Here is a 26761-nt window from a genome sequence, read left to right on the forward strand (position 1 = left end):
AAAGACTCCGAACAGTGCGGTATCGTCGCAAAAAATAAAAATAAGTGTTTTGTTTTTCACTAACTCCACCAACGAATATGATAGAGATAACAATATTGACATGCATCCAATAGACCTTTGTGAGTGTGTGTGTGTGTGTGTGTAATGATTGACCAAAACTTGTTAGTACATGATTACGTAAGCTAACATCTGCGCTCATTCTCACGTCTCTGTATATGAAGTATATCGAATAATTTATGGCCTATAATAAGTTGGTGCTTATATTACATATTTTGTCATCATAATATAGAAAATATAATATAGTATAGATCGACACACATTACAATTGAATGAAACAACTACATGAAACATAACTAGCTAGCATCTGCGCTCATTCTCACGTTTTTGTATATGAAGTATGTCGAATAATTTATGGCCCATAATAAATTGAGGCTTATATTACATATTTTGTCATCATAATATCACCTAAAATATAATACATAGTGTATATCGACACACATTACAATTTAATGAAACAACTAAATACATTAAAAAAAATATATATATATATGTATTGACCAAGTGGAGGTTAGCATGTTAGCTAGGTCTTTGGCAAGCATTCCGTCAGGTCCCGCCGTAATTTCTACATGCCCTCGTAGTACATAAGCGCACACATCGCTTGCTGCCGTGATGCAAAAGCTGCCCGACTATAAAAGGCCGCCACCGAGGTGACGTGTGACAGGACGACTACGAAGGCCACAATGACGATGACGGCGACGTTGGCGCTGATGAGCGTCTGGATCACCTTGGTGTCATCTGCCAAGGTTAGGAAAATGCTCGCAAATCCATAAATGCTTTTAGAGCTCATGTTAGGCTGTCTCACGACGGGTGCGATTGCGTTCCTGCGTCCGTTCGTCCAGCTTGGTGTGGTGCAGACGGAGGGTGGTCAAGTTCAGGGCACCAACAAAGGCACCGGACTGTTCACATCCGTGGACGTTTTCAAGGGGATCCCTTTCGCCGATACTCCCGGATTGTGGGAAAAACCCAAACAGCATCCGGGATGGGATGGTAGGTAACGGGATTCTTTCATTTACCAGAAGAAGAAAAAAAATGTTGTTTTTCGCATCTTCATCTTCTTGAACTCATTCACTGCCAGACATGTACCAAAATGTGTTCACACCAGTGCCAGGGTTTTTGTCATTGTCACTCGAAATCCAGGACCCACAGAATATTGAGTTTTAGGACTACATCAATATTCAATGCAGCGTAAGAAAGATTGGACTCTTGTTTTTCATCAGAAAAAAAAAGTTAATTCCTAAATTATATCGGTCTGGAGTTATATGAGCTTGAAATGAAGGTGGCTGTCCAAAATACAATGCAGTACATACATATTGAGAGACAGATAAAATCCCACTTACGACCGAGTTCTGTTCCGACCAAATGGTCGTAAGTCAAAATGGTCGTAGGTCGAAATCCATTCAAAATGTTGAATAGAAACTCGGAGGCTAAATAACTCCCTTGTGGAAGGAAAAAAAAAAAAAAACATGGACAGAGGTCTGACCAGCGCTTTATCGGCACCCAAGCAAGAAAAAAACACCTGAAAATTTCGGGAATGGCCCCCTGTGGTGCCATTACATGGTCGATTGCTGTGTGAGAGTTTTTTTTTTAAACCAAATTCACTACAGGGGTGAGGACTTTGAATGTAGCCATTTAGAAACCTCACTCCTGCTGTTATTTCAGTTTCAAGTCCACTTTTTATTTATTTGTTTTTAAAGATGTTGAAGTGGGAAATGGGCTGACATTTAGTGTTCAAATGGAAGACGAGTTCTTCTCTAAACTTATCAGCAACGGGGGTCCACACTCCTTATCTGGACTTATCCGGACCTCACAAAATCCATTGAAACAGGAATGTGTGTGTGTGTGTACAGGGGTGCTGAAGGCCACCAAGTACGCTGAACGCTGCCTGCAGGTGACGCTGTTGCAGACCGAAACTCGGGGCAGCTTGGATTGTCTGTACCTCAACATCTTCGTGCCTCAGGGACTCAAACGTACGCGAGAGCTTGTCACGCCAGATGTCAAACCTCCTCGCCAGATGTTGTTTCTGAACACACACACACACACACACACACACACACACAAAAAGAAAAAAAAAGAGTCATTGATCCCGTTTGTGCACGTCAGTGTCATCCAACCTGCCCGTCATGGTGTACCTGTTCGGCGGGGCCTTCCTGCTGGGGGCGTCCAACGACTTGGCCATCCTGGGAGATTCGCTGTACGACGGAAAGGAAATGGCCGAGCGTGGCAACGTCATCGTGGTGTCGGCCAACTACCGCGTGGGAACGTTGGGCTTCCTCAGCAGCGGAGACGCTCGCATGCCAGGTGCGCTAAGCGCAAACACACTCAAGTATTTCACACGCTGGACATTGTAGTGAGGCATAAAGGAAATATATCATAGTAATATCTATATATATATAATGTCAAAAAAATCTTGATATAAATATAAAAAAAAAAAAATTGTTATATATATATATATTATTTTTTTTTTAAACATCTACATGTACATATAAAACACATACACACACTGATGTAGATGTCTAATATCTTTAAAAAATTGAAAGGTTAAAAAAATATACATACAGTATATGTATATATTTTTTACACACATTATATATACACGTAAAAATATATAGATTTCAAAAAATAGAATATTTGAAAAAACATGTACATATACATATAAGACATAAATATACATACACACACACACACACACACACACACACACACACACACACACACACACACACACACACACATATATATATATATATATATATATATATATATATATATATATATATATATATATATATATATATATATATATATATATATATATATATAGTAAAGTCTCGTTATATCGATATTCAAGGGAGTCGGAAAAAATATCGATATAACCGGGACTATCGATATATCCGATATCGATATAACGAGACTTTACTGTATATATATATATATATATACCTGTATATGAAAAATATAGGACAAAATACATAAAAAAAATACAATTGTCTTTTTTTTTAAGGGAGGAAGTGCTGAATAAAAACACCAACTGTGTCCGATAGCAAAACTAGCATGTAGGAGCTAAGCATATATGACTCGCAGCGGAGTTCAAAGAAAAATGTATCGGCATGAAGATGTCGCTAGGACATGCTCCTTTTCAGCTGCGCACCAACGGCCACGCAAAGAATATGCGGGTGCGCTTGATGGCCCTTACAGGCAACTACGGCTTGTGGGACCAGCACGCCGCCATTTCGTGGGTGCGAAGGAACATCGCCGCCTTCGGAGGGAACCCAGATACCATCACCATATTTGGACAGTCGGCGGGGGCCGCCAGCGTCACCTTCCAGGTTTTTTAACATTGTCCGAGAGATGCTAACGTTAGCTGCTAAGTGCTAAATGAGCGCGGATGCGGTGGCGCGCGGGTGTAGATGTTGTCCCCGTACAGTAAAGGCTTGTTCCGGCGGGCCGTCAGTCAGGGTGGTGTGGCCTTAAGTCCTTGGGCCTTGCAGAGGGAACCCATGGCACTCACCAAGAAGGTAGGCCAATTCCTCTCACGCGCTTCCTCTTTGCCGACATCGTCCCGTCACACTTCCTGTTTGCCGCAGATCGCCCGTAAAGTCGGCTGTTACCGTAGCGACGAGGACACGATGTTGACCTGCCTTAAGATGTCGGACCCGGTGGGCCTCACCATGGCGGGAAAAATTGACATCTTGCAAATGTTGGGCAATGGTAGGAGGGGGTGTGGCTTGTGGCCAAAGGGGGCGGGGTCAAGGCGTATCGCGAATGTCATCGTCTCTTGTAGGGGTGGTCATGGACCTCCTGGAACTGGCCCCCGTGGTGGACGGCGACTTCCTGCCCGACGAGCCCGCCCGACTTTTCCACAACGCCGCCGAGGTGGACTACATGGCCGGCGTCAACTCCATGGACGGGCACATTTTCGCCGGCGTCGACGTGCCCTCCATCAACAAGAAGAAGGCAAACACCACCGTGTGAGGATCGCATCCGCTCGTGCTTGGGTGCCGATGAAGTGCTGGTCAGACCTCTGGCAATGTTTTTTTTTGACCTTCCACAAGGGGGCAGCATTTGCTTTTTGTCCATGTTAATCATAATAATACATTTCATTTCTAAGTGCCTTTCAAAACTCTCAAGGTCACTTTTCCAGTCACAGGATACGTTTTTCTGTGGGTGAGCAGCGGCAGCCACACGTGCACCAGCGTTCACTCAACCCGGAAGTCACTCAAATAGATAGAAGGCTAGCCAGCTAATAGATAAACAGCTCGGTAGCTAGCTATATAGCTAGCTAGTTAGATAGCAAATAGATAGCTAGCTAGGTAGCCAGCCAGCTAGTTAGATAGCGAATAGATAGCAAATAGATAGCAAATAGATGGCTAGCTCGGTAGCCACCCTTTCAAAACTCACTTTTCAGTCACAGGATAAGTTTTTCTGTGGGTGAGCAGCGGCAGCCACACGCGCCAGCGTTCACTCAACCCGGAAGTCACTCAAATAGATAGGCTAGCTATCTAATAGATAGCTAATGTAAGCGCTTTGTTACAGCTTCGGCTGTTGTTAAAGCGCTATATAAACTGCACATCGCCTGGCAGTGAATGAGTTAAATGAAACTTTTGTCGTTTTCCGTCAGGGAGGACGTGAGGGATCTCCTGATGGGCCTGACCAAAGAAAAAGGAATGGCAGCCGTGGGCTCCGCATTTAGCGTGTACTCAGCCCACTGGGGCTCAAACCCGGATCCGGCGGCGCTGAAGAAGACGGTGGCGGACATCGAGACCGATTTCCTGTTCCTGGTACCGACCCAGATTGCGCTCCAGCTCCACGCCAACCACAGCAGGTCACAAATGAAACCAGCGTTGATTATGTGTCTCGGTTTTGCTAGCTAGCTTCGTTTAGCCTCACGCTTCGTTCTAGTTCGTTGAATTATAATAGATAGCAAATGGATAGCTGGCTAGGTAGCCAGCTAGCTAGTTAGGTAGCGAATAGATAGCAAAGAAATAGCTAGCTAGGTAGCCAGCCACATAGCCAGCTAGGTAGCCAGCCTTTCAAAACTCTCAAAGTCACTTTACAGTCACAGGATACGTTTTTTTTGTGTGTGAGCAGCGGCAGCCACACACGCCAGCGTTCACTCTCAATAATAACTCAAATAAATAGAAAATTAGCTAGGTAGCTAATAGATAACTAATAGATAGCTAGATAGATAGTGAGATAGCGAATAGATAGCAAATAGATAGGAAGCTATATAGCCAGCTAGCTAATTAGATAGCAAATATATAGCTAGCTAGGTAGCCAGCTCGGTAGTTAGATAGCGAATAGATAGCCAGCTAGGTAGCCAGCTAGCTAGTTTGGTAGCGAATAGATAGATAGCAAATAAATAGCTAGCTATGTAGCTAGCCTTTCAAAACTCTCAAGGTCACTTTACAGTCACAGGCTCAGTTTTTTTCTTGCAGGTGAGCAGCGGCAGCCACAATTTCATCGAATGATTTGGCTCTTTTGTCCCTCAGCGGAGCCCGTACCTTCTCCTACTTGTTCAATATGAAGACTCGCATCCCGGGCTTCCCCGCATGGGTGGAGGCGGAGCATAGCGAGGACCTGCAGTACCTTTTCGGAAAACCTTTCGCTACGCCGCTCGTCTACTTCCCGCGACATCGCGACCTATCCCGGAACATGATCGCATACTGGACCAACTTCGCCAAGACCGGGTACGCTTCAAGAGTCCCCAGAAATAGTAATAAGAATACATTTCATTTATAAACCCCTTTCAAAACTCAAATAGATAGAAGGCTAGCTACCTAACAGATAGCTAATAGATAGACAGCTAGCTAGGTAGCCGTATAACTAATAGATAGCCAGCTAGATAGCTAGCTATCCAGCCAGATAGCTAATAGATAGCAAATAGACTAATAGACAAAACTCTCAAGGTCACTTTACAGTCACAGGATAAGTTTTTTTCTGTGGGTGAGCAGCGGCAGCCACACGCCACAGCGTTCACCGACCGAATGCAAAAAAAAAACAAAACCCATCAGAGACTCTGTCCTGATGGGTGTCTTCATGTCCTAATGTCTTTGTGTCCCCCCGCCCCCCTGGTGTCCAGCGATCCCAGTCAAGGATCCAGTAAGGTTCCGGTCCCGTGGCCCACTTTCGGCAAAAACCATCATCCCTTCATGACCATCAACCACAAGATGACCAAGTCGTCCGTCGGGTCGGTCTCCGTCCTCCGTTGACTTCCTGGTTAGCTTCCCGTCAGAAGTCGCTAACGTGCTAGCTGTGTCTCTCCAGTTACGACCTGAGGCAGAATTACGTCAAGTACTGGACGGAGACGTACAGCGTCCTGCCGTCGGCCCGGATGCCTCCACGCGAGTGACGGGAAGGCGGCCGAGGAGACGCCGAGGAGACGCCGAGTCGCTAGTTTTCGGTGAACGACATGATCCAATCCAATCCAATAAACCGCCTTAAATGAGTCACTACTCTTCTGAACAGGAAAAGAAGCTCCGACGGTTTTCGTGGAGATCGACCGCACGCCGACTTCAACTATCTTTTGATACTGCCGGTACTTTACGATACTATGTGCATGTGTGCATGAATGGTGCTATACAAAGAGCTCTTGAACAACAGTGATACCTCGGTTTACAAACTCCTTGGCTTACGAACTTTTCAGTTTACGAACGTTACATTGATGAAAATTTTACCTTGGCATACAAACTATTTTTTGGGATACACACGGAGCTGCCACAATGAGTGATGTGTCGTTCGTGAACAAGCCCGTTTTGCTAACAACAAAATGGCAGCCGACTGTTTTTGTCCTCTATTCCCCGCCCCCAGTCGTCGGTTAAAGCCACGTGATTCGTCAAGAACGCAGCAGTGAAGGGAAGTGGTTTAACCATTAAAGAGACAGGCAGACGGCAGAGAAAGAGTGAGAAAATGGATAGAAAACAGTGATATTTGGACTAGTTTCAACTTTGATAGTTCAAAGGCAGAGTGTAGGCTGCAAGGTTAATATCAGGCTCCACAAATAACCCGCACAAGCCATCATTTCTTTAATTATAATACCATAGCACATTTATTAGACATCAAATAAGGTCTATTTTGTGTAGTTTTAAGGCTTAGAAAATTAGAAAGTAGAAAATGATATGGACCTGCGAACGGATTATTCTCATTTGAATGGTTTCCTATGGGAAATTATTTTTTGGGATACACACTTTTCGACTTACACACTCTGTCTGGGAACCAATTAAGTTCGTAAGCCAAGGTATCACTGTATTGGGACATAAGACAAAAGACAATTAGAAAAACAACAACAAAAAAAATCCCCAGATGCTTCCAAAAGAGGAAGGGCACGATTAGAATGTTGCGCAATCACCGCAGTGAAAATCACCATTTGCTGAGCTAACACAACAACAATAATAATAATAATAATAATAATAATAATACATAACATAATAATAATAATAATAATACATTTCATTTTTAAGCGCCTTTCAAAACTCTCAAGGTCACTTAACAAGACATTTTGCTTGTGTTTTGATTTTTCCCCCGTGGTTACGCCTTGAACAGATGAAACTTAAGTCGACCTTGTATGCCTATTTTTATTGATATTTTTGCATGTTGCAAATTATACATTTTGACCAAAAAAAAATTAAATTACTGCGAAGCCACTAAAAAAAAGATTTTCAAAATAAAGTATCAGTCAGAAATGTGAACAATTAAAATCACTGCAAAGCCACCCGAAAAAGAAATCAAAATAAAGTATCAAATCAGAAAAGTGAACATTTTAAATCACTGCGATGCCGCTAAAAAAATACAATAAAAAGCTTTTCAAAATAAAGTGTCAAATCAGAAAAGTGAAAAATTTAGACCACTGCGAAGCCTGCAAAAAAAAAAAAACGTTTTTCAAAATAAAGAGTCAAATCAGAAAAGTGAAATATTTAAATCACTGCGAAGTCACCCCCCAAAAAACAATATAGATTTTCAAAATAAAGTATCAAATCGTAAAAGTGAACAATTTAAATCACTGCGAAGCCGGCCAAAAAAAAAAGCTTTTCAAAATAAAGTGTCAAATCATAAAAGTGAAAAATTCAAATCACCGTCGAGCCAGGAAAAATATAAAAAGCTTTTCAAAATAAAGTGTCAAATCAGCAAAGTGAAACATTAAAATCACTGCAAAGCTACCCAAAATAAGCACAGCTTTTCAAAATAAAATATCAAATCAGAAAAGTGACAAATTTAAATCACTGCAAAGCCACCATTTTTTTTCTAAATAAAGTGAAAAACTTAAATCACTGCGAACCCACGTTTTAAAAGGCTTTTCAAAATAAAATATCAAATCAGAAATGTGAAACATTTAAATCAATGCAAAGCCACAATTTTTTTAAAAGCTTTTCAAACTAAAATATCAAATCAGAAAAGTGAAACATTCAAATCACTGCAAAGCTACCCAAAATAAGCACAGCTTTTCAAAATAAAATATCAAATCAGAAAAGTGAAAAATTTAAATCACTGCAAAGCCACCAATTTTTTTCTAAATAAAGTGAAAAACTTAAATCACTGCGAACCCACGTTTTAAAAGGCTTTTCAAAATAAAATATCAAATCAGAAATGTGAAACATTTAAATCAATGCAAAGCCACAATTTTTTTAAAAGCTTTTCAAACTAAAATATCAAATCAGAAAAGTGAAACATTCAAATCACTGCAAAGCCACCATTTTTTTTCAAAAAGCTTTTCAAACTAAAAGGTGAAATCAGAAAAGTGGCTGGGCATCCAGCGCTGCCACGCGAGCTGCGAACAGTGCCACGCTTTTCTCCACGTGAGCGTTGACCGTCGCCGGAGTCGCACGCGGATTCTCGCGCACGAATTGAGCCACGTTCAGGATGCACTCCATCTAAGGTCACGCGTGCACACACACACACACACACACACACACACACACACACACACACACACACACACACACACACACACAACACACAGCAACACACACACACATATACACTAATTCAACAGAAATTCCAGCAACTTTAAAATCAAGCAACTTTTCAGGCAACAATTTGCCTCCCAAATCACCAAGCTCCAAGCAAACGCACTGAGCCACATCTGAGCTTCTCACACTTTAAACCCCAAATAGCAGCCCCACAAAAAAATGAGCGACAATACGACAAGCTATATTATGAGCTTCAGTCTCATGAATATTATTTTTCATGTATTACACCCAAAAACAAACAACGTCAAAGTCCTTGTGAAAAACATTGCTCATTTCCATTCATTTGAATGGCCAGGCCACTTTTCCATTCATTTCTATGAATGCGCTGCCAGGGAGTGCAGTACCGCCTTTGACCGCAAGGAGCGGTCTCCCTCACGAAAAATTGAGTGGAGCGCAGTACCGCCTCTGGCCGCCAGAGGAACGCTCTCCCCCATTCATTTCAATGGCCAGGCCACTTTTCCATTCATTTCCACGGAGGCGCTACCAGGGCGTGCAGTACCGCCTTTGGCCGCCGAGGGCGCGCTCCCCCATTCATTTGAATGGCCATGGCCATTTTCCCACTCATTTCTATGGAGGCGCAGTACCGCCGGTGGCCTGCAGCGGACGATCCGCCATTCATTGGGGGGTGCGCCTTATACACCGGAAAATACTGAACTACAAAGACCACATGACGCACTGGAGAGAGCCATCGGCGGCCGTACCTTGTAGGCGTCTACCCTGGACTGTCCCGTGACACGGCCCAGAAGTTGGTGGGCGACGCGGATGCGGGTGCTCAAGGTCAGCAGGTCACGATCCTCTTGGCTGTTGGAGCTCAGCCATTTTAGCAGCGCCACCTGCGACAAATGCCAGCGCCGTCCGTACCAGGCAGAACATAAAACAGGTTGGGGTTTTTGTTGTTGCTGTTGCTTTTTTTATGGCTTTGTGTTGCCAGCCAAAATATTGCGAGAGTCAAATAAAATGGAGGCAAGATATGGAGCTACTTGGGTATGGATAGGCGAGCATTTGTTGAATGGGGCGCGCTAATACCGAATGACCACACTCGCAAATAATAATAATAATAATAATAATAATAATAATAATAATAATAATAATAATAATAATGATGATGATCATAATAATAATCATAATAATAATATAAATAGAATAACAACAATAACAAAAATAATAACAACAACAACAACAATAATAATAACTATAATAATAATAACAACAACAATAATAACTATAATAATAACAACAATAATAATAATAACTATAATAATAATAATAATAATAACAATAATAACAAAATAATAACAATAATTGCAATAATAATAATAACTATATTACTAATACTACTAATAATAATAACTGTAATAATAATCATAATAATAATAACTATAATAATAATAACAATAATAACTATAATAATAATAATAACAACAACAATAATAAAAAAATAATAATAACAATAATAGCAATAATAATAATAATAATAATTAGAATAATAATAATACTAATACTACTACTAATAATAATAATATAATAATAATAATAATAATAATAATAAATATAATAATAATCATCACAATAATAATAATAATAATCATCATAAAATAAATAAAATAATAATAATAATACATTTCATGAATAAGCGTCTTTCAAAACTCTCACTTTACAGTCACAACATTAAGTTTTTCTGTGGATGAGCAGCGGCAGCCACACGCGCCAGCATTCACTCAACCCGGAATAACTCAAATAGCTCGCTAGCTAATAGATAGATTGATAGCTAATAGACAACTAGCAAGGTAGCAAATAGATAGCTAGCTATGTAGCTAATAGTTAGGTAGTTAGGTAGCTAATAGATAGCTAGATAGGTAGCCAGCTATAGAGCCAGGTAAATAGCTAATAGATGGCTAGCTAGCTAATAAATAGCAAACACTAATACCAAGTTGGCCCACTGTTTAGGCCACTCCCCTCAAAGGTACACATGCAACACTAGATTTCCAACTTGACTAGCAGTTCTTGATGATACAGTCATCACTTCATGGCAAAGAAAATACAAAATAGGATCGATGGGCATTGTGCCTAAATTAGGATGTTGATGAATATGCAGAGCATATATTCATGACCTGAATCGAATTTGATGATGCTTTTTTGCGTGTTTTTGTACCTGGAAATTCTTCTCTATTGCCAAGTTAAACTATTACAAAACGAACAGGAAACAAAAAAATAGTGTCCGTTGTCCTTTAAGTGGCTATCGTTTTTTTCCTTAGCAGAATCAAAATGACGATTGCTAATTTACAACAATGAGATGTTTATTGTTTTAGTGTGTGTTTTTTTAGAGGGAATGTGTGAGGACAGACGGGGAACATCCAAATTCAACACCGGGAGTTCAATTGAACAGAAAACTATTTTTCGTTATCTCGTGGATCAAATGATGTCAAAATGCGGGGCGAGTGACAAATTCAGACGAATGACAAGCAAAACATCTTCCGGAGCAGTTATTTGATGACGTTATTGGAATGTTTGGCACTCTGCCCTGAAAAACATCATCGTCCGCTTGCTTACCTGCTGAAATAAATCCATGTTGCTCATTCGTCCATCGCCCGTCGACATGTTCAGCGACGAAGTCACGAAAACAAATTAGAGACCTTTTTTTGTCAACAAAACCTCAGGGCGATTTACGACAGTGACTTCTGTTTACATTTACGGCTCGGCCAGCTTCTTCTTCGCTCTCGTCTTCTTGGCGCTTGTTGGCTGTAATCGAAACCGCTGCCGCCACCAAGCGGCCGAGGCGTCACATTGCTACAAATGTCCCCAATTGCTCTGTCTCTCAATGTATATTTTTTTGTATTATTTTATACGGAAGTGGATTATAAGAATAATAGATTTCATTTTTAAGCGCCTTTCAAAACTCTCAAGGACACTTTAATAATAATAATAATAATAATACATTTCATTTATAAGCGCCTTTCAAAACTCTCAAGGTCACTTTACAGTCACAGGATCGGATTTTACTGTGGGTGAGCAGAGGCTCACCCACACTCAACCCGGAATAACTCAAATAGATAGTTAGCTAGCTAATAGTTTAAGGCTTATTTAGTAGAAAATTATGTTTCATGGGGACCTGGGAACGGATTATTCTCATTTTAATGGTTTCTAATGGGAAACTAATGTTTGGAAGACACACTTTTCGCCTTACACACATTTTCCGGGAACCAATTAAGTTCGTAAGCCAAGGTATCACTATACATGTATGCGTATCATAATGGTCAAAGGTAAAAAAAACAACTTTATTATACTGTACAGTTTATTTCTTTAATTATAATACAATAGCACATTTATTATACATAAAATAAGGTATATTTTGTATAGTTTTAAGGCTTATTTAATAGAAAATTATCTTTTATGGGGACCTGGGAACGGATTATTCTCATTTTAATAGTTTCCTATGGGAAACTAATGTTTGGAAGACACACTTTTCGCCTTACACACATTTTCCGGGAACCAATTAAGTTTGTAAGCTGAGGTATCACTGTCGATATATATTTAGAATCAACTGGTTCCTGTCCCTGTGTTGCGGGTTCATGGATCAGAATCACAGACATGGTTTTAGATACACTGATATATTTGTCCAAGAAATATGAACACACATTTCAAATGAGTTTTTGGCAGTCATACAATCATCATCATCATCATGTCATAAAATGGCGGAGAACGGCGCTATTTAGCTTTGCTAAAAGTTCCTAGCTGTTTGGTGTTGACGTCCTTGAGTTGCTCCAGCTGCCGCTGAGCTCGCCGGTACAAGTATTCAATGTGCATCACGTCCGTTTTTTGGATCTTGGCGTTCTCCCGGAACTGGTCTCGGATGCGGGGCAAGAATCCCGGTTTGTCCCGCCCGGCCCGGAGAAACTGCCGGTACAGCGCCAGGACCTGCTTTTGTAGCTTGCTGTGCCGCGCCATCCGCTAAAAGTTGACGTAAGACGCTGGAAGCTAAATGCGCCTTCCCCCCAAATCAGGCTGGCGACCAGGCGCTGATGCCACGGAAACGTCGGACAAGACCTGCCGAAGCATCCACAGGGAACAATTCCTCTGTAAGCGATCCTGGTGAGCGATGCTTTTCCGGGAGACAGGAAGCACAAAACTATTTCACAAGCAGGAAGGCAGGGAGGAAGATTTCATGGACAGCCGACACCATTTTTTGGTTTCCTAACTGACATCAGAAAAATGTTTGATAGCATCTAAAGTAGCCAAAACACGCAGGATGATATTTTTAGTCAAATGCAAAATAATAATAAAAATTACTTAGTATCCCAAAACTGCCACAAAATGAGCTCGGAACTGGGCAAATTCAGAAAGTCCCGCCCCCTTGTTCGTGACATCACGCCAGGATACTCCTTCACAAACTGCCTTGCTCCAGAATCAAGAGTTCAAATTCGGAGAAGATGCTTTCTAGTTACTCTTCCAGTTATGAATATGATTCAAATAGTTCTGAAGAGGAAAGCATAAATGTTTGCAATGGATTAAAGAAGTCCTTCGGTATCAATTCGAGCCGTCTGGACTCCAATGTAGCGCCCAGAAAATGCACAAGATGGCGCACACGCTGCGTTGGAAATGGGCTGATTTGTCTGCTGGCAATTTGTGTCAACTTACACTTTCTTGATGCGTGTTACCGCAATTGGCTGCGACACACAACGATTCACCATTGTGTTATTTATGTCGTTTTCCTTCTAATTTCGCCATCAACATGATGTTGTCAGACAAAAAAAGTACCCAAAATGCATTGTGTGTCACTTTCTCGGTCAGGGGTGTTCCTTCCGTGACGTCACTTAGGGCATCGTCACCAACTCAAAAACAAGACTTCATGAATATTCAGCGCAAGTTTTAAAACGTAAAATATAGGTAGCTATATGCGCTGGAATTTTATTTTTTTTACGCTCAGTAGAAGTCATTTGAAGCCATTTTACAAATTATGGACACAACTTGGTTGTCCTTTAATTATAGCACAATTGAGGGCTTTTTTGTTGTGCAATCTTTCTCACACAGATTATTGACCATAAATTCTCAATCGGGTTCACGTCTGGTGAATTGCCAGGGCAATCCATCGCAATAATGTCCTTCTGTTTAAAGAAATATGCGCTGTTGTATCCATCTCAATGAAGAAGAACTGATTAGTAAAACAAAAAAAAAAACCTTTTTATACCCGACGGAAAGGGGATTAGGACATGGTAATCCATTAATTATCCAATCAGAGGCCTGGCAAACAAGTATAGTGATAGCTCGGTTTTCGACCATAATCCGTTTCAGAAACCTGTTCAAAAACCGAAACAGCACTTTCCATTAAAATCAATGTAAAAAATCTTAATCCGTTCAAAGTCTAGAAAACAACTTTTTAACAATTTCATTGCATAAACCGGATAAAAACTTCATAATAGAGCAGGTCATGTGTAAAATTCTATCAAAACAAACTTTTATTTTCTCCAATTTTTAACATGTACATAAAAATCTCTCTAGCTTTCTGCCACGGGGCGTGTTGGCACATATCCCGAGCTGTCTTTGGACAAAACACAGGGCACACTAACTTTTCAAACCATCCTCTGCTTGCTTTAAATTCATACTATTCAGGAGATCTTACCCAAATATGTCAGCATTTTCGCAAAAATAAAACAACAACAATATTAATGCATCAGTCACAATGAGGAAGACGTGACATTTATGGAAGTGACGTATAAGGAAGCGGAGGGTAGTCGAGTGATGCATTCAGATGCACTCGGTTTAGTTGAGAACCAAATTTCGGTTGTATACCGGGGCATAAAAAAACAGACATTTTTGGTTGAAAACCGAATGGGATGAGAACCGAGATGTTCGAAAACCGAGCTTTGACTGTAATTAGTGAATGTGGTTGGTCAAATATATCAGACAGAATCCATCCATATCGTGACAAACATTGCTCTGAACTTTTCACAAGCTTTAGAATGATTTAAACTAGCAAACAGTCCAGATCACGGGATGGTGCAATTAATTTGCACAAGGGTGTATGTTTTGGTGGCAGCGTTGAAATGAGTTAATGGACACACGTCCTACCTGAGTCATTCTCACTTGATGGAATTGCACTCACGCTCCTCTCGCCATACAAAAAAAAAATACAAAACGCCTCAAGAAAACAAAAAAATATATACTTGAGGAAAGAAGCAAAGTCGACGTCAGGCTAATGATTTACTTCCACTCATCGTTTTACGTCATTGAATTGGCGTCGAAAGGACGGCTAACCTTCACGTCATTAGCTCAATGCTAGCCCCGATATGCTAGCATGTTACGACAGAAACGCCAGGAAGAAGCGCACGCGTACTGCTGATTTCAATTTCAAAATAAAATCAAATTTGCTTCGAATTCTCAAATGCTGAATAAAGACGCGGACAAGCGCGAAAAGCAAGTATTTTATAACATAAAGATCTTGTATTTCTATGACGTTTAGAAGAATAGTGGTTTTCGAATCTGATTTGAGCACACCTAAACGTTTCTTTTATAAAAGCTCAAGGTGAAAGTAAATGTACATCCGGAGGCGTCACCCAATCGCATATGTGAAAACACCGCAGATGATTTTAAGCCGAAAACCAGATCGATGAAAGTCTCTGATTTGGAATACTGTATCGAGTATCGATTATCAGTCTACGTTCGGTAAATGACGCTCATCTTAAAATATTTGACGATTTTTTAGTGTGCTTACCGTTTACGTGCACTTTGTCAACAACATTGTTATAGCAGGCTGCTAAGTAGGACATGGATGACGTAGTATTAAAAAAACAAATCACTTGCTTTAGTTTCTTCTTGCGCTACAATTCAACTTGACTTCGGTTCCATGACGCAACGTTTTTTTAATAATAATAATAATAATAATAATAATAATTAAGTATATTTTATTTCAAGCGTCTTTCAAAGCTCTCAGGGACACTACAATCACAGACAAGCATAGCTTCGATAATAAATAAAATACAATTATAAATAGAATACAATAAATAAAATAAAATGCAATTTTAAATACGTGGCTTTCGAGATGGGATTTGAAAGTGGGAGGTCGGGCCAATAAGAGGCCAGCGATCCGGTCACATGGAGGCGATGGCGCTGGAGCAGGTGGAGGCGCAGGTGGAGCGTCTGCTGAGCGGACTCGGGTGTGAGGTGACGACGTGCGACGTCGGCTTGGAGCAGAGCAAGCCGGCGACGCTCAGGAACAACGTCACGTACATCGTGTGTGCCGTCGTCTTCAACGACTCGGTGAACGAACGCCGCCGAAATACATCCAGATGCATTGTGGGAATCCAGAACTGCCTGTTGTTGCCTAACTACTTCGATGTATGTGTGCGTCAGGAGGAGGTTTTGATGGTCCAGGAGGCCAAGCAGGACTGTTACAAAAAGTGGTACCTGCCGGCGGGGAGGGTGGAGGTTGGCGAGAGCCTCCAGGAGGCGCTGATGAGAGAGGCGAGTGAAAACGCCGGCGTCCGTCCCAAGACAATTAGACAATTAACGCAGCGAAAGCAATGTACAGTGATACCTAGGCTTACGAACTTAATTGGTTCCCAGACAGAGTGTGTAAGGCGAAAAGTGTGTTTCACAAATATTAATTTCCCATAGGAAACCATTAAAATGAAAATAATCCGTTCCCAGGTCCCCATAAAACATCATTTTCTACTTTCTAAGCCTTAAAACTAAAACACAAAATATACCTTATTTTATTTTATGTATACTAAATGTGCTATGGTATTATTATTAAAGAAATAAACTGTGCTGTATAATAGTCATTTTATTTATATTTGTGATGGTTGTTGATGGCTTGATGGAATGGAGTAGCCGCTTTCATCAGCATTAAACACTTGAGGAACGTAGCCTTCTTCTTTCACCATCTTGAGGAATGATCCTTTGGCTTGCGCAGGTCATTTGTGGAGCCTGATTGATGGGAATTTTAACTTTGCAGTCTACACTCTGCCTTTGAACCATCAAAGTTGAAACGAGTCCAAATGTCACTGTTTTCTATCCATTTTGTCACTCTCTGTCGTCTGCCTGTCTCTTTCATGTTTAACTCCCCCCAAAACAAGCCGGCTGCCATTTTCCTTTAGGAGAACGTCCACTCATTGTGGCAGCTCCGTGTGTATCCTGAAAAATAGTTTGTATGCCAAGGTAAAATTTTCATAAATTTAACGTTCGTAAACTGAAAAGTTCGTAAGTCATGGGGTTCGTAAACCGAGGTATCACTGTATCCTCCGTCAGGCAAAATTGCTTCGAATGACTCAGATTGGTCAGAATCCGAACACGAAAATGCCACGTTTTGTTGAGTGTCATCAGAGGGGCCCCGGGATGGAGTTTGTAAGCCAAGGGGTTCGCGAACCGAGGTATCGCTGTAGCTCCAGGGGCTGAATTTCCCATTAACGTCTGCGTACAGGTGAAGGAGGAGGCGGGCTTTGAGTGCCAGCCAATCACGTTGCTGCTGATCCAAGAGCAGGGACCTCAGTGGATCCGCTTCATCTTCCTGGCCAAGATCACAGGTTGGGCGGTCGCGGAGTTGCAGCGCAAAACCGCAGTAGCTGAGCCAGTTAACTGTCTGTTCTTCCAGGAGGGAGCATCAAGACTTTGTCTGCGGCGGATCAGGACTCCCTCCAGGCCGCCTGGTGGGACAGGCGGTCCCCTTTGCCTCTGAGGGGCCGGGACATCATGCGTCTCATCGACTTTGGGCTCAAGTAAGACCTTGTTTTGTTTAGAAGTGGTCTTGGACGTGTTCCTGAGATGTACTGGTTTCGGACTTGTCTCTGAGTCTTAGGGTCTTGGACCTTGTACTGACTAGTTGTCTTGAAGTCAGAGTGGTCTCGGATTGAAGTCAGAGTGGCCCTGGACTCGTCTCTGAGTCAACATGGTCTTTGACTAGTCCGCGTTGTCTTATCCAAATTAGAGCGGTCTTGGACAAGAATTTGACTCAGGGTAGTCTTGAACTTTTTTTTCTGAGAGTAAGTGGTCATGCACTGATGTCTTGAGTTTTGTTTGTGGTGGATTCAGGTACCGCCACGACGCCTGGCATCCCATCACACTGCCGTTGGACATGAGCTGCCGCCACGTGGTCCAGAGGCTGGTGCTGACCTTCAGCACAGACGATAACGTCTGGATCCTGGTGGTCAAAGGTAGACACCGCGTCTCCGGCCTTTCCGGGATTGGTTCAGATCAATGGATTTTGACAGTACTCGGCCATCTTCCCGCGGTGTCCGTCAGCCCCCAGGCCACACCTCCCCGTAGCGGCAGCCCTGAAGACTCACGCCGTCACGTGGGCGGCCAACACGGTGGCGCAGGACGCCATGCCATCCACATACTACGAACACAACGTCAACACGCTAGGCGTGTTTAGCCTGCAGCACGACGGTCGGCAACACGGAAAGACCGACGGCGCCTGCTTCAACGCGCTCGTGGCCCTGCAGCCCGACCGTGTGGTGCGTGACGAGGACGGCGCCGAGATGCCGCCGCCCCCAGCCCAGGAGCCGCCGTCGGTGGAGAACCCGCGCTACGTCTGGCACCGGGTCCTCACGCCTGACGTCAGGGAAAAACTGCTGGAAATAAGCAAAAATGGCAGCATCCTACCCATGCATAGCCTCTACTGAGGGTCGATACTAGTACAAGTTGTCATTCTTGAGTGCAGTTGTACTTTTGCGACACAAAATTACAATGAACAGATTTAACAGACTCTTCTGGTCCCACCGACACTTAGGTAACACAGTCAGGTCAACGCAACAGTTCTACAGATTGTTTACGGATGTTACTGTGATTCGCAAACCCTTTTCACCCAAACGGGAAAAAAAATCCCCCCACACTTGATTTCACTCGTGTATATGAAACGTTTTCCAGGGTTTTTATACGTTTTACAAATATTTTTTAGTTTGAATAAAAATAGGAAAAACGCCAGTTGACTGTGGATCCAAAAGCCGCCATTTTTAATTGGCACCCTTTTCTCCCGCCAGTCACTTCCTGTCTCATACTATTGCTGCCCCTTACTGGACAAATCTTGCTACTGCATGCGACAAGAGTCAAAGGATATCCCAGCGAACGTTTTGGTTGGGGCACAAAGAAGCTACAAATGTTTTCATTGTTTCAGTGTAAATTCAACGTTTATCAGCGTTTTTTTTTTCGTTTCAGTAAAAAAGGAAAAGCATCTTGTCGGGTTGACTGTCGATCCAAACCACCATTTTGATTTTTTTTCTCGCCAATGTCACTTCCTGTGTCTCAAACTATTTCCGCCCCTGCTGGACAAATCTACGGCAGAAGAGTCTAAACATATGCCTGCGAACATTTGGTTCTGGTCCAAAGAAGCTACAAATGCTAAGTGTATATTAAATATTTAACAGCGTTTTTATAATTTAGATTTTGTTTGAAATAAAAAAAAAGTAAATTACCTCGTCGGTTTGACTGTAGATCCAGGAGCCGCCATTTTGAATTTTCGCCCTTTTGTCCCGCCATTCTGTCACTTCCTGTGTCTCAAACTATTTCCGCCCCTGCTGGACAAATCTACGGCAGAAGAGTCTAAACATATGCCTGCGAACATTTGGTTCTGGTCCAAAGAAGCTACAAATATTAAGTGTATATTAAACATTTATCAGCATTTTTATTGTTTTGTTTTCGTTTGAATAACTACCTGGTCGGTTTGACTGTAGATCCAAAAGCCGCCATTTTCTCCCACCATACTGCGTCACTACCTGTGCCTCATACTATTTCCGTCCCCTTCTGGACAAATCGCGCTACAAAAAGCTAAAAAAGCTACAAAGTATTCAGTGGACAGAAAGTTGACTAGAGAGACATTTCCGGTGTTGCTTTTGCATATTCCAAATACCTGTACAGCTATTCGCTTTCCATCCCTCGTTTGCCAACTTCCAAAGCGCATTTGTGGCATGAGAGTTTTGAAAATGAAACACGCCACACGCGCCAGCGTTCACTCAACCAGGAATAACTCAAAAAGATAGAAAGCTAGCTAATAGAATGCTAGATAGCTAGCTAATAGACAGCCAGCTAACTAGATAGCCAATATGTTTCCTTACTCAAATAGCTAGCTAGCTATATTGCATGAGAGTTTTGAAAGGCGCTTACAAATGAAATGTATTATTATTATTATTATTATTATTATTATTATTATAGATAGCCAGCCAGATAGCTAACTAGCCGGCCAGTGTTACTGTAAAGTGTCCTTGAGAGTTTTGAAAGGCGCTTAGAAATGAAATGGCTTATCATCATCATCATATTAATAATATTAATAATAATAATAATAATACATGTCATTTCTAAGCGCCTTTCAAAACTCTCAAGGTCACTTTACAGTCACAGGATAAGCTTTTCTGTGGGTGAGCAGCGGCTACCACGCGCGCCAGCGTTGACTCAACCCGGAAGTCACTCAAATAGATAGAAAGCTAGCTAGCCAATAGATAGCTAATAGCTAGATAGCTCGCCAGCTATATAGCTAAATAGCCAATAGATAGCTAGCTAGATAGCCGGTCAGGGAGCTAGATAGCTCGCTAGATAGCAAATAGCTAGCTAGCGCCAAAACAGGAACTTCAGATCTTGTCCCGCTCTGTCTTGGCGGAGTCCGTCCCAGCATCACCGGAAGAAGGTTGAACCTCGGTGAGAAAGATCTTGCGATAGACCCATTCCTTCGCCGGTTCTTTTCCGTTCTCTCTGCATTGTTGTTTGTAAAGCTGATGCATTTGCGCCACGGTCAAGCCCGACCAGAAATATTTGCCGTCCCGTTGGCGCTCGCCGCGCTGGCTCTCGTTCTTGGGGAAGGAGGAGATGTGTTGTTTGATAGCCCGTACGGACTCCCGGCTGATTCTCTTCCGATTGTCCCGCTTGCTTCCGCCAGAAGGCAAATCCTGGCCTTTCTCCACCTGTTTCAGGAGCGCTCGATAAACTCTCCCGTTGGAAACGCACAGCGTGCTGAGGAAAAAAGTCTTGCACACTTCCACGTAGCCGCCGCGGAGGGTGCTGAAGCTGTATTTGCGCGTGTAGGTGCGAATTTTAGGCCCGCCGGCCGCGGCTCCTCCTCGGCGTGGCGGCGCTCGCTGTCGCTGGATGTTGATCAGTTTGACGGAAGCGCAGATGAAAGCGTTTTGCAGGTCAAAATTGCCCGTGGACCAGAAATTCCGGAAGATCGTTTGGCGTTCTTCTTCCGAGACATTCTGGCTGCATTTGTGGCGGCATTTGTGGCGTTGGAGCGGGACCAGGTTTTTCTCCGGGATGGTGACGCCTCTGGTGTTCACGTAGGCCTCGCCTCGATTTCGGGCCTCTCTCATGTCACTGCTGAGGCATTCGTGTGGTCCGCGTTTTCTCTTTTTACGACGTGGAGCTGAAAAACAAACGCTGGATATTTCATACCCGCCATCTTCGCGGATTTTTGTTTTTTTTAACTCATGTAAAACATAAAATATAACATGTAAAGAGCCATTCATGATTTTGTTTGGGTTTTGCTTTTTTTCTTTCATGCTCGGGTGCCGATAAAGCGCTGACCATGGCCTCTGGCCATGTTTCTTTCTTTTCCACAAGGGGGCAGCATTTCCCCTTTTTTTCCCACGTTAGCGCTTTGTTCCAGCTTCAACTGTTGTTCAAGCGCAATATATTTATTTTATGTCATATTTCATATTTGATGTTTTATATATATTTTGTTGTGTGACCCCCGAAGGGAAAAGCCGAAAGGAGAAGATATTTTATATTATGTTTTATTTTACGTTTTATTTTATACGTCTGTGTAAGCTCTCAGTCGTACAGGAGTGGTCCATCGATGAGAAGGTTTCTTCAGCCGTCATCTGTACAAAAGTGAAGGTTTCGGACGTTTCGCCTCCTATCCAAGAGGCTTCGTCAGCGAACTAAAGTCTGACTGGTCGTATCGGCCCCATAGGTTTTATTTTATATTGTATTTTTTATTTTTATTTATTTTATTTATATATATATATTATTATTATATTATATACATATATATTATTTATTTATATATTTTATTTTTTATATTGTATTTTTTATTTTATGTTTAATTTTATGTTTTATTTTACATTTTATTTTGCATTTTATTTTACATTTTATTTTATGTTATTTTATCTTATATATTTTATGTTTTATATATTTCTTTGCACATGTCTGGCAGCGAATGAGTTAATCAAAACAAAAACGGCGCATAATCTCATCAACAACGCGTGTTGCACTCACCTTGATCGGCGTTGCATCGAGTGGTCGCACTTTGATCCAAATGTGAGGTACTGCTGTCATCTTCCGTGTCGCAGGTTAGATCACAGTCAGTATCGTCTGGGTAATAATAATAATAATAATAATAATAATAATGTTATTGTTACCGTTACTACTATGATGATGATGATTATCTTCACCTTGAGAGGGTGGCCGATTGTTGACAAGTTGCTGCGTGTGGTCGTCGTATGGGAGCAGCCCAGACAGGTTGTCAACTTGGGCTTCTCCAAATGGACTGGAAGCAACCAGTTGCGACCAAACGGTTGCTTCCTCTTTGTCCCCTTCAGTCGGCATGTCAAACATGCTGATGCTAGCCCCCTCTTCCTCCTTTTCCTTTTTGAAGAAGAGGAAGGGCTCTGGAGGTTCTTGTTTCTCTGTCACACAAACACATTCCGACAGCATGTCAATCACAATTTTGACCTTTTGACCTCCGAAGAGCAAAGTTTATGCATTCTAAGTCAACACGAAAACAAATGGAAAAAAAAGCAAAAAAGCCGAGTTGACATCACGCCATCACGTGAATGTAAACAAAGTCAAGACGATTTATGTACAGCAACAGTGTCTGAAAATTAAAAATTGCCGAACGAACCGAAATCCCGAAATTTTCAAACCGAACGAAGATTTCGAAATCGGAATAAAGCAAACATTTGATTAGAAAAAAAAATCTCGTCTTTTTTTTTCTTGAAAAAGTTGTCGGCCACCTGGTTGTACGCCCGACGTAGAAGTTGCACGCCCCGGGCGTCCGGGCAGGTGTTATTTCAGACACTCCTAATGCTTCTTTTTGCTTTGAACTTAGTAGTTATGGAGAAAAATATATATTCTACCACTTCTATGAGTTATAAAAATACTACTCACCTTTATAAACTATAGTGTTAGCAAAAAGAGCGTAAACTTCAATACATTTTTCCCTCGTTTTTCGTTGTAAGAAATCCAAAATGGCTGTCACTGAATACTAGCAAAGAAAATTGCGAGGTCTAACAAATATATATGCTAATGCTTCGTTTGGCTTGTAACTTGGCAGTTATGGAGAAAAATATGGATTCTACCACTTCGATCAGTTATAAAAACACAACTTACTCACCTTTATAAACCGCAGTGTTAGCAAAAAGAGCGTAAACTTTAATCCATTTTTTTCTCGTTGTCCTATTAGGAAATTTCACGAACCAGCATGGAGGGGAAACGTGAAATACGTCATCATAAACTGTATCGCTTGGAAAATCCCACCAAAAACCACGACGTACTTCACAAAAATGCAATGATATACGACGACGAGTACAGAGTGCGCTCGCTTCACTGGACAGACACAATGGCGGTGGAATATGGCTCACTGTAGCGTACCTATATTGTTGCACTTTACATCGATTTCATGTTCCTCACGGGGGAATATTTCTGGAAACGTCTTTTAAAAACCTGCCCGATAAAGCTGGTAAAGGATATTTTACACGCGCTTTTTATGGTGCCTAGCAAACCGTTGGGCTAATGCGTTTAAACATTTGGGGTGACGCCGATCCAACATGCGTACAAACCATATTGCTGTGCCACATCCGCAGGCTTGTAAACGGCTTCCAGTTGTCGGTGTCGCTCGATCTCGTTTCTCGCTCGGCAAAGTTGCTCCTCGTACGAGGCCATCGTCCGTTCAAACATTTCCACGATCTCGTCGGCCGCCGCCAGCATTCGCTCCCTCACCAAATCTTTCAACATTTTGATGTTGAGGTTTTGTCTCCCACCCAAGTTTTGATTTGCTTGCCTGTTTGTTTTCGTCTTCCTACTCGTCGTCGGCCCAGCGTTTGTTTTGAAGCGATGACCAACTTCCGCCTTCTTCTTCTTCGGTGGTGTCACATGACGTGGAGGAACCAAACTGGCTCGTAGCAAGTCCTCCATCTTGAAATGGTTACGATAATATAATACTACTACTACTACTACTACTACTACTACTACTACTACTACTACTACTACTACTACTACTAATAATAATAATAATAATAATAGTAATAATAATAATGTAGCCGTTGAGGAAGGAGCACACACGACTGAATGTGGAGAAGTGTTTATTCCAACGGCAAAAAGTGGATCTCTCTCAAACAGAAAATGCAGTCAAATACATGTATATTATACATGTACGTATTTGACATATACATATACATTGTATATGTAACATAAACCCGCGCCCTCCCGTGCACCTGCTGGGTGAGATGCCTGGTCCTGGTGCCGACACAATAATAATAATAATAATAATAATAATAATAATAATAATAATAATAATAATAATACATTTCCTTTATAAGCACCTTTCCAAGCTCTCAAGGACACTTAACAGTCACAGCGCAGCGGCAGCCACACGCGCCAACGTTCACTCAACCCGGAAGTAACAGAGTAAAAACAAAACAAAAAAACTAAATAACAACGACGACCCTGACCGACCAAGGATCCTTCTTTATGGGAGAAACACAAAATAGAAGTACAGGGTGTATAAACTAAGATACATAAAAATACTTATAATTGAAATCAACAATTAAAATGTAACTTTTGAACGAAAGAAGAGGTTCGAGCATTTTCAATCAGGGCCATGTAACGTCATAAGTGCACCGCATAAATCGACCAGCAGGTGTCAGTGTAGTACCGTGTGAGAATTTGATGGCCAAAAAAAAGATTAAACGAAGGAGCCTTTCCAAAAGATAAAGATTTATCAGAGAGAAACATTGTTGAGGAACTAATAGAGCAAATCTGCATTTCTTTACTTTTTTTGTGTGTGTGAAAGACAATTAAAACACTAAAAAGGGAAACAGTATCTCCGCTCATACTAGTCTATTACTTCCATTTTCCGCTTAACTAATCTTGTGAAGTCATATAAAGAGCATCGCAGTCTTTTGCTTAGTTGGCATCATCATCATCATCATCATCATCATCATCATCATCATCATCATCATCATCATCATCATCATCGACATCGTCATCATATCCTGTGACTGTAAAGTGTCCTTGAGAGTTTTGAAAGGCGCTTCGAAATGAAATGTATCATCATCATAATACATGACATTTTAAGCGCCTTTCAAAGCTCTCAAGGACACTTTCGAGTCACAGACAAGCATAGGTAGTATAATCAATAAAATACAATCACAAATAGAATGCAATAAATAAAATAAAATTATACATAGAAACAAAAGAAAGAGCTACACAGAAAATAAATAGGTAGGGATCATCATCATCACCACCAACAACAACAACAATGGCAACCAACAAAGAATCCAATTAGCCATCCCCAATTTCCACTTCTTCCCTCACTGTTCCGCTCAAATGAGCCGGGGTGCAAACAAACAAACAAACAAACATGAATGAATAAAAGACAAACAAAAACCAAACAAACAAATAAATAAATAAACAGACAAACAATCCAAAAAAATACATAAACACGCAAATAAATTAATATGTACTAAGATAAATAAATAAATAAATACTGCATCGATCATGAAACAAACAACCAAATAAATGAACAAATAAATGAATAAATAAATAAATAAATGTCAGTAAAGATAATATAAATATTGTATAAATATAATATATATATACAATGAATAATAATGAATAAGTAATAAATAAATTAACAACCAACCAAACAAACAAATAAATAAATGCATAACTAGATTGATGAATGAAAGATAAACAAAATCAAATAAAAAATAAACAAGCAAATAAATTAATTAATACAAAGATGAATAAATAAATAAATACATAAATACTGCATCGATCAAGAAATAAACAACCAAATAAATGAATAAATAAATGAATAAATAAATAAATAAATACATGTCAGTAAAGATAATATAAATATTGTATAAATATAATATATATATATATACAATGAATAATAATGAATAAATAATAAATAAATAAACAAACAAACAAACAAATAAACGCATAACTGGATTGATGAATAAAAGACAAACAAAAACAAATAAAAAATAAACAAGCAAATAAATTAATTAATACAAAGATAAATAAGCAATAAATAAATAAATAAATAAAAATGAATAAATATGAACGAATGAAGTTTGGTAGCGCTAAGCTGTGACATCATTTATCAGTCCAGTCCAACTCCATTTTCAACCTCCCCAACGCCCCCCCCCCCCTTCCCCAAAAAAAACAAACCAAACATTGCAAGAGAATTTGTGGACACGAGCGTCTCCAAACCAGATGGCAGATGCAAAAATGGCAAAGTTTTGCTTTGTTTGTTAGTTGGTTTCTTTTGGCCCCTGGTCTCCAAATGCGCTGGAAAGTCGCAATTGTCGCTGCAGCTGTCATTGGCGTAGACAACCGCCGGCGTAATTAGCATCGCTGCGCCTTTAGCACGCCAACGTAGGATTTTCCCATCGCTCCACGCCCGCCCGGGCACGTTTGGAGTCAAAGCGGGCATCCTTTCCTGGCGCTGACGAACCACGCGCACGCCGTCCTACGCGTTTTGGCGGGAGGACGCCATGAAAAAAAAAATGGCTCCTGGCAAGCTATCG

At 41.2% G+C, this 26761-nt stretch overlaps 5 protein-coding genes across 10 annotated transcripts; 2 read left to right on the top strand and 3 right to left on the bottom strand.

The window, feature by feature from the left end:
• The first annotated feature begins 648 nt into the window (after positions 1 to 648).
• Positions 649 to 6506, top strand: LOC148898622 (bile salt-activated lipase-like). The gene is made up of 12 exons (XM_088993394.1): positions 649 to 803; positions 900 to 1047; positions 1908 to 2027; positions 2161 to 2358; positions 3256 to 3386; positions 3468 to 3575; positions 3645 to 3768; positions 3842 to 4028; positions 4679 to 4882; positions 5550 to 5747; positions 6140 to 6247; positions 6325 to 6506. The coding sequence occupies exons 1-12, from the start codon at positions 741 to 743 to the stop codon at positions 6407 to 6409; spliced, it is 1674 nt and encodes a 557-aa protein (XP_088849520.1). The 5' UTR covers positions 649 to 740; the 3' UTR covers positions 6410 to 6506.
• A 1110-nt stretch (positions 6507 to 7616) lies between these two features.
• LOC148898623 (uncharacterized) lies at positions 7617 to 11731 on the bottom strand. Its single transcript, XM_088993395.1, has 3 exons — positions 11574 to 11731; positions 9725 to 9856; positions 7617 to 8924 (listed from the first exon to the last, which is right to left on the bottom strand). Exons 1-3 carry the CDS (start codon positions 11619 to 11621, stop codon positions 8784 to 8786), a joined length of 321 nt encoding a protein of 106 aa, XP_088849521.1. The 5' UTR covers positions 11622 to 11731; the 3' UTR covers positions 7617 to 8783.
• An 881-nt stretch (positions 11732 to 12612) lies between these two features.
• sdhaf1 (succinate dehydrogenase complex assembly factor 1) lies at positions 12613 to 15327 on the bottom strand. Of its 4 annotated transcripts, none has more exons than XM_088993403.1 (2): positions 15090 to 15327; positions 12613 to 13067 (listed from the first exon to the last, which is right to left on the bottom strand). In XM_088993403.1, exon 2 carries the CDS (start codon positions 12966 to 12968, stop codon positions 12729 to 12731), a length of 240 nt encoding a protein of 79 aa, XP_088849529.1. In that variant the 5' UTR covers positions 12969 to 13067; positions 15090 to 15327; the 3' UTR covers positions 12613 to 12728. The 4 variants fall into 4 exon arrangements, with proteins under 4 accessions (XP_088849529.1, XP_088849526.1, XP_088849527.1 ...); XM_088993400.1 differs by having other exon boundaries at positions 12613 to 13122; XM_088993401.1 differs by having other exon boundaries at positions 12613 to 13149.
• Positions 15328 to 15559: 232 nt separating this feature from the next.
• On the top strand, positions 15560 to 19382 carry nudt18 (nudix (nucleoside diphosphate linked moiety X)-type motif 18). Of its 2 annotated transcripts, XM_088993399.1 has the most exons (7): positions 15575 to 15683; positions 16060 to 16277; positions 16371 to 16481; positions 17440 to 17542; positions 17611 to 17734; positions 18048 to 18169; positions 18258 to 19382. In XM_088993399.1, the coding sequence occupies exons 2-7, from the start codon at positions 16113 to 16115 to the stop codon at positions 18638 to 18640; spliced, it is 1008 nt and encodes a 335-aa protein (XP_088849525.1). In that variant the 5' UTR covers positions 15575 to 15683; positions 16060 to 16112; the 3' UTR covers positions 18641 to 19382. The 2 variants fall into 2 exon arrangements, with proteins under 2 accessions (XP_088849524.1, XP_088849525.1); XM_088993398.1 differs by having other exon boundaries at positions 15560 to 16277.
• Positions 19383 to 19618: 236 nt separating this feature from the next.
• On the bottom strand, positions 19619 to 24045 carry LOC148898626 (uncharacterized). 2 transcript variants are annotated; one of them, XM_088993396.1, is made up of 4 exons: positions 23783 to 24045; positions 22397 to 22630; positions 22221 to 22316; positions 19619 to 21366 (listed from the first exon to the last, which is right to left on the bottom strand). In XM_088993396.1, the coding sequence occupies exons 1-4, from the start codon at positions 23955 to 23957 to the stop codon at positions 20579 to 20581; spliced, it is 1293 nt and encodes a 430-aa protein (XP_088849522.1). In that variant the 5' UTR covers positions 23958 to 24045; the 3' UTR covers positions 19619 to 20578. The 2 variants fall into 2 exon arrangements, with proteins under 2 accessions (XP_088849522.1, XP_088849523.1); XM_088993397.1 differs by having other exon boundaries at positions 22221 to 22280; positions 22364 to 22630.
• Between the last annotated feature and the right edge of the window lie 2716 nt (positions 24046 to 26761).

Source organism: Hippocampus bargibanti, linkage group LG04, assembly GCF_051943395.1.
Source record: "Hippocampus bargibanti isolate YZ-2025 linkage group LG04, ASM5194339v1, whole genome shotgun sequence".
NCBI classification, from domain to species: domain Eukaryota; kingdom Metazoa; phylum Chordata; class Actinopteri; order Syngnathiformes; family Syngnathidae; genus Hippocampus; species Hippocampus bargibanti.

Bases quoted from the DNA above. Each gene is read 5' to 3' on its own strand.
- LOC148898622 (XM_088993394.1), top strand. From the start codon at position 741: ATGACGATGACGGCGACGTTGGCGCTGATGAGCGTCTGGATCACCTTG. The intron at 3,576-3,644 runs GTAGGCCAATTC...TGTTTGCCGCAG, and splicing joins CCATGGCACTCACCAAGAAG to ATCGCCCGTAAAGTCGGCTG. The intron at 3,769-3,841 runs GTAGGAGGGGGT...CGTCTCTTGTAG, and splicing joins CTTGCAAATGTTGGGCAATG to GGGTGGTCATGGACCTCCTG.
- LOC148898623 (XM_088993395.1), bottom strand. From the start codon at position 11,621: ATGTCGACGGGCGATGGACGAATGAGCAACATGGATTTATTTCAGCAG. The intron at 9,857-11,573 runs GTAAGCAAGCGG...CATTTGTCGCAG, and splicing joins ACATGGATTTATTTCAGCAG to GTGGCGCTGCTAAAATGGCT. The intron at 8,925-9,724 runs GTACGGCCGCCG...GCGTGACCTTAG, and splicing joins CCAGGGTAGACGCCTACAAG to ATGGAGTGCATCCTGAACGT.
- sdhaf1 (XM_088993403.1), bottom strand. From the start codon at position 12,968: ATGGCGCGGCACAGCAAGCTACAAAAGCAGGTCCTGGCGCTGTACCGG.
- nudt18 (XM_088993398.1), top strand. From the start codon at position 16,113: ATGGAGGCGATGGCGCTGGAGCAGGTGGAGGCGCAGGTGGAGCGTCTG. The intron at 17,543-17,610 runs GTTGGGCGGTCG...CTGTTCTTCCAG, and splicing joins CTTCCTGGCCAAGATCACAG to GAGGGAGCATCAAGACTTTG. The intron at 18,170-18,257 runs GTAGACACCGCG...GGTGTCCGTCAG, and splicing joins CTGGATCCTGGTGGTCAAAG to CCCCCAGGCCACACCTCCCC.
- LOC148898626 (XM_088993396.1), bottom strand. From the start codon at position 23,957: ATGTTGAAAGATTTGGTGAGGGAGCGAATGCTGGCGGCGGCCGACGAG. The intron at 22,631-23,782 runs GTTTGTACGCAT...TTTGTGTGACAG, and splicing joins GGATGTGGCACAGCAATATG to AGAAACAAGAACCTCCAGAG. The intron at 21,367-22,220 runs GTGAGTGCAACA...TTTGTTTTTCAG, and splicing joins TCGATGCAACGCCGATCAAG to CTCCACGTCGTAAAAAGAGA.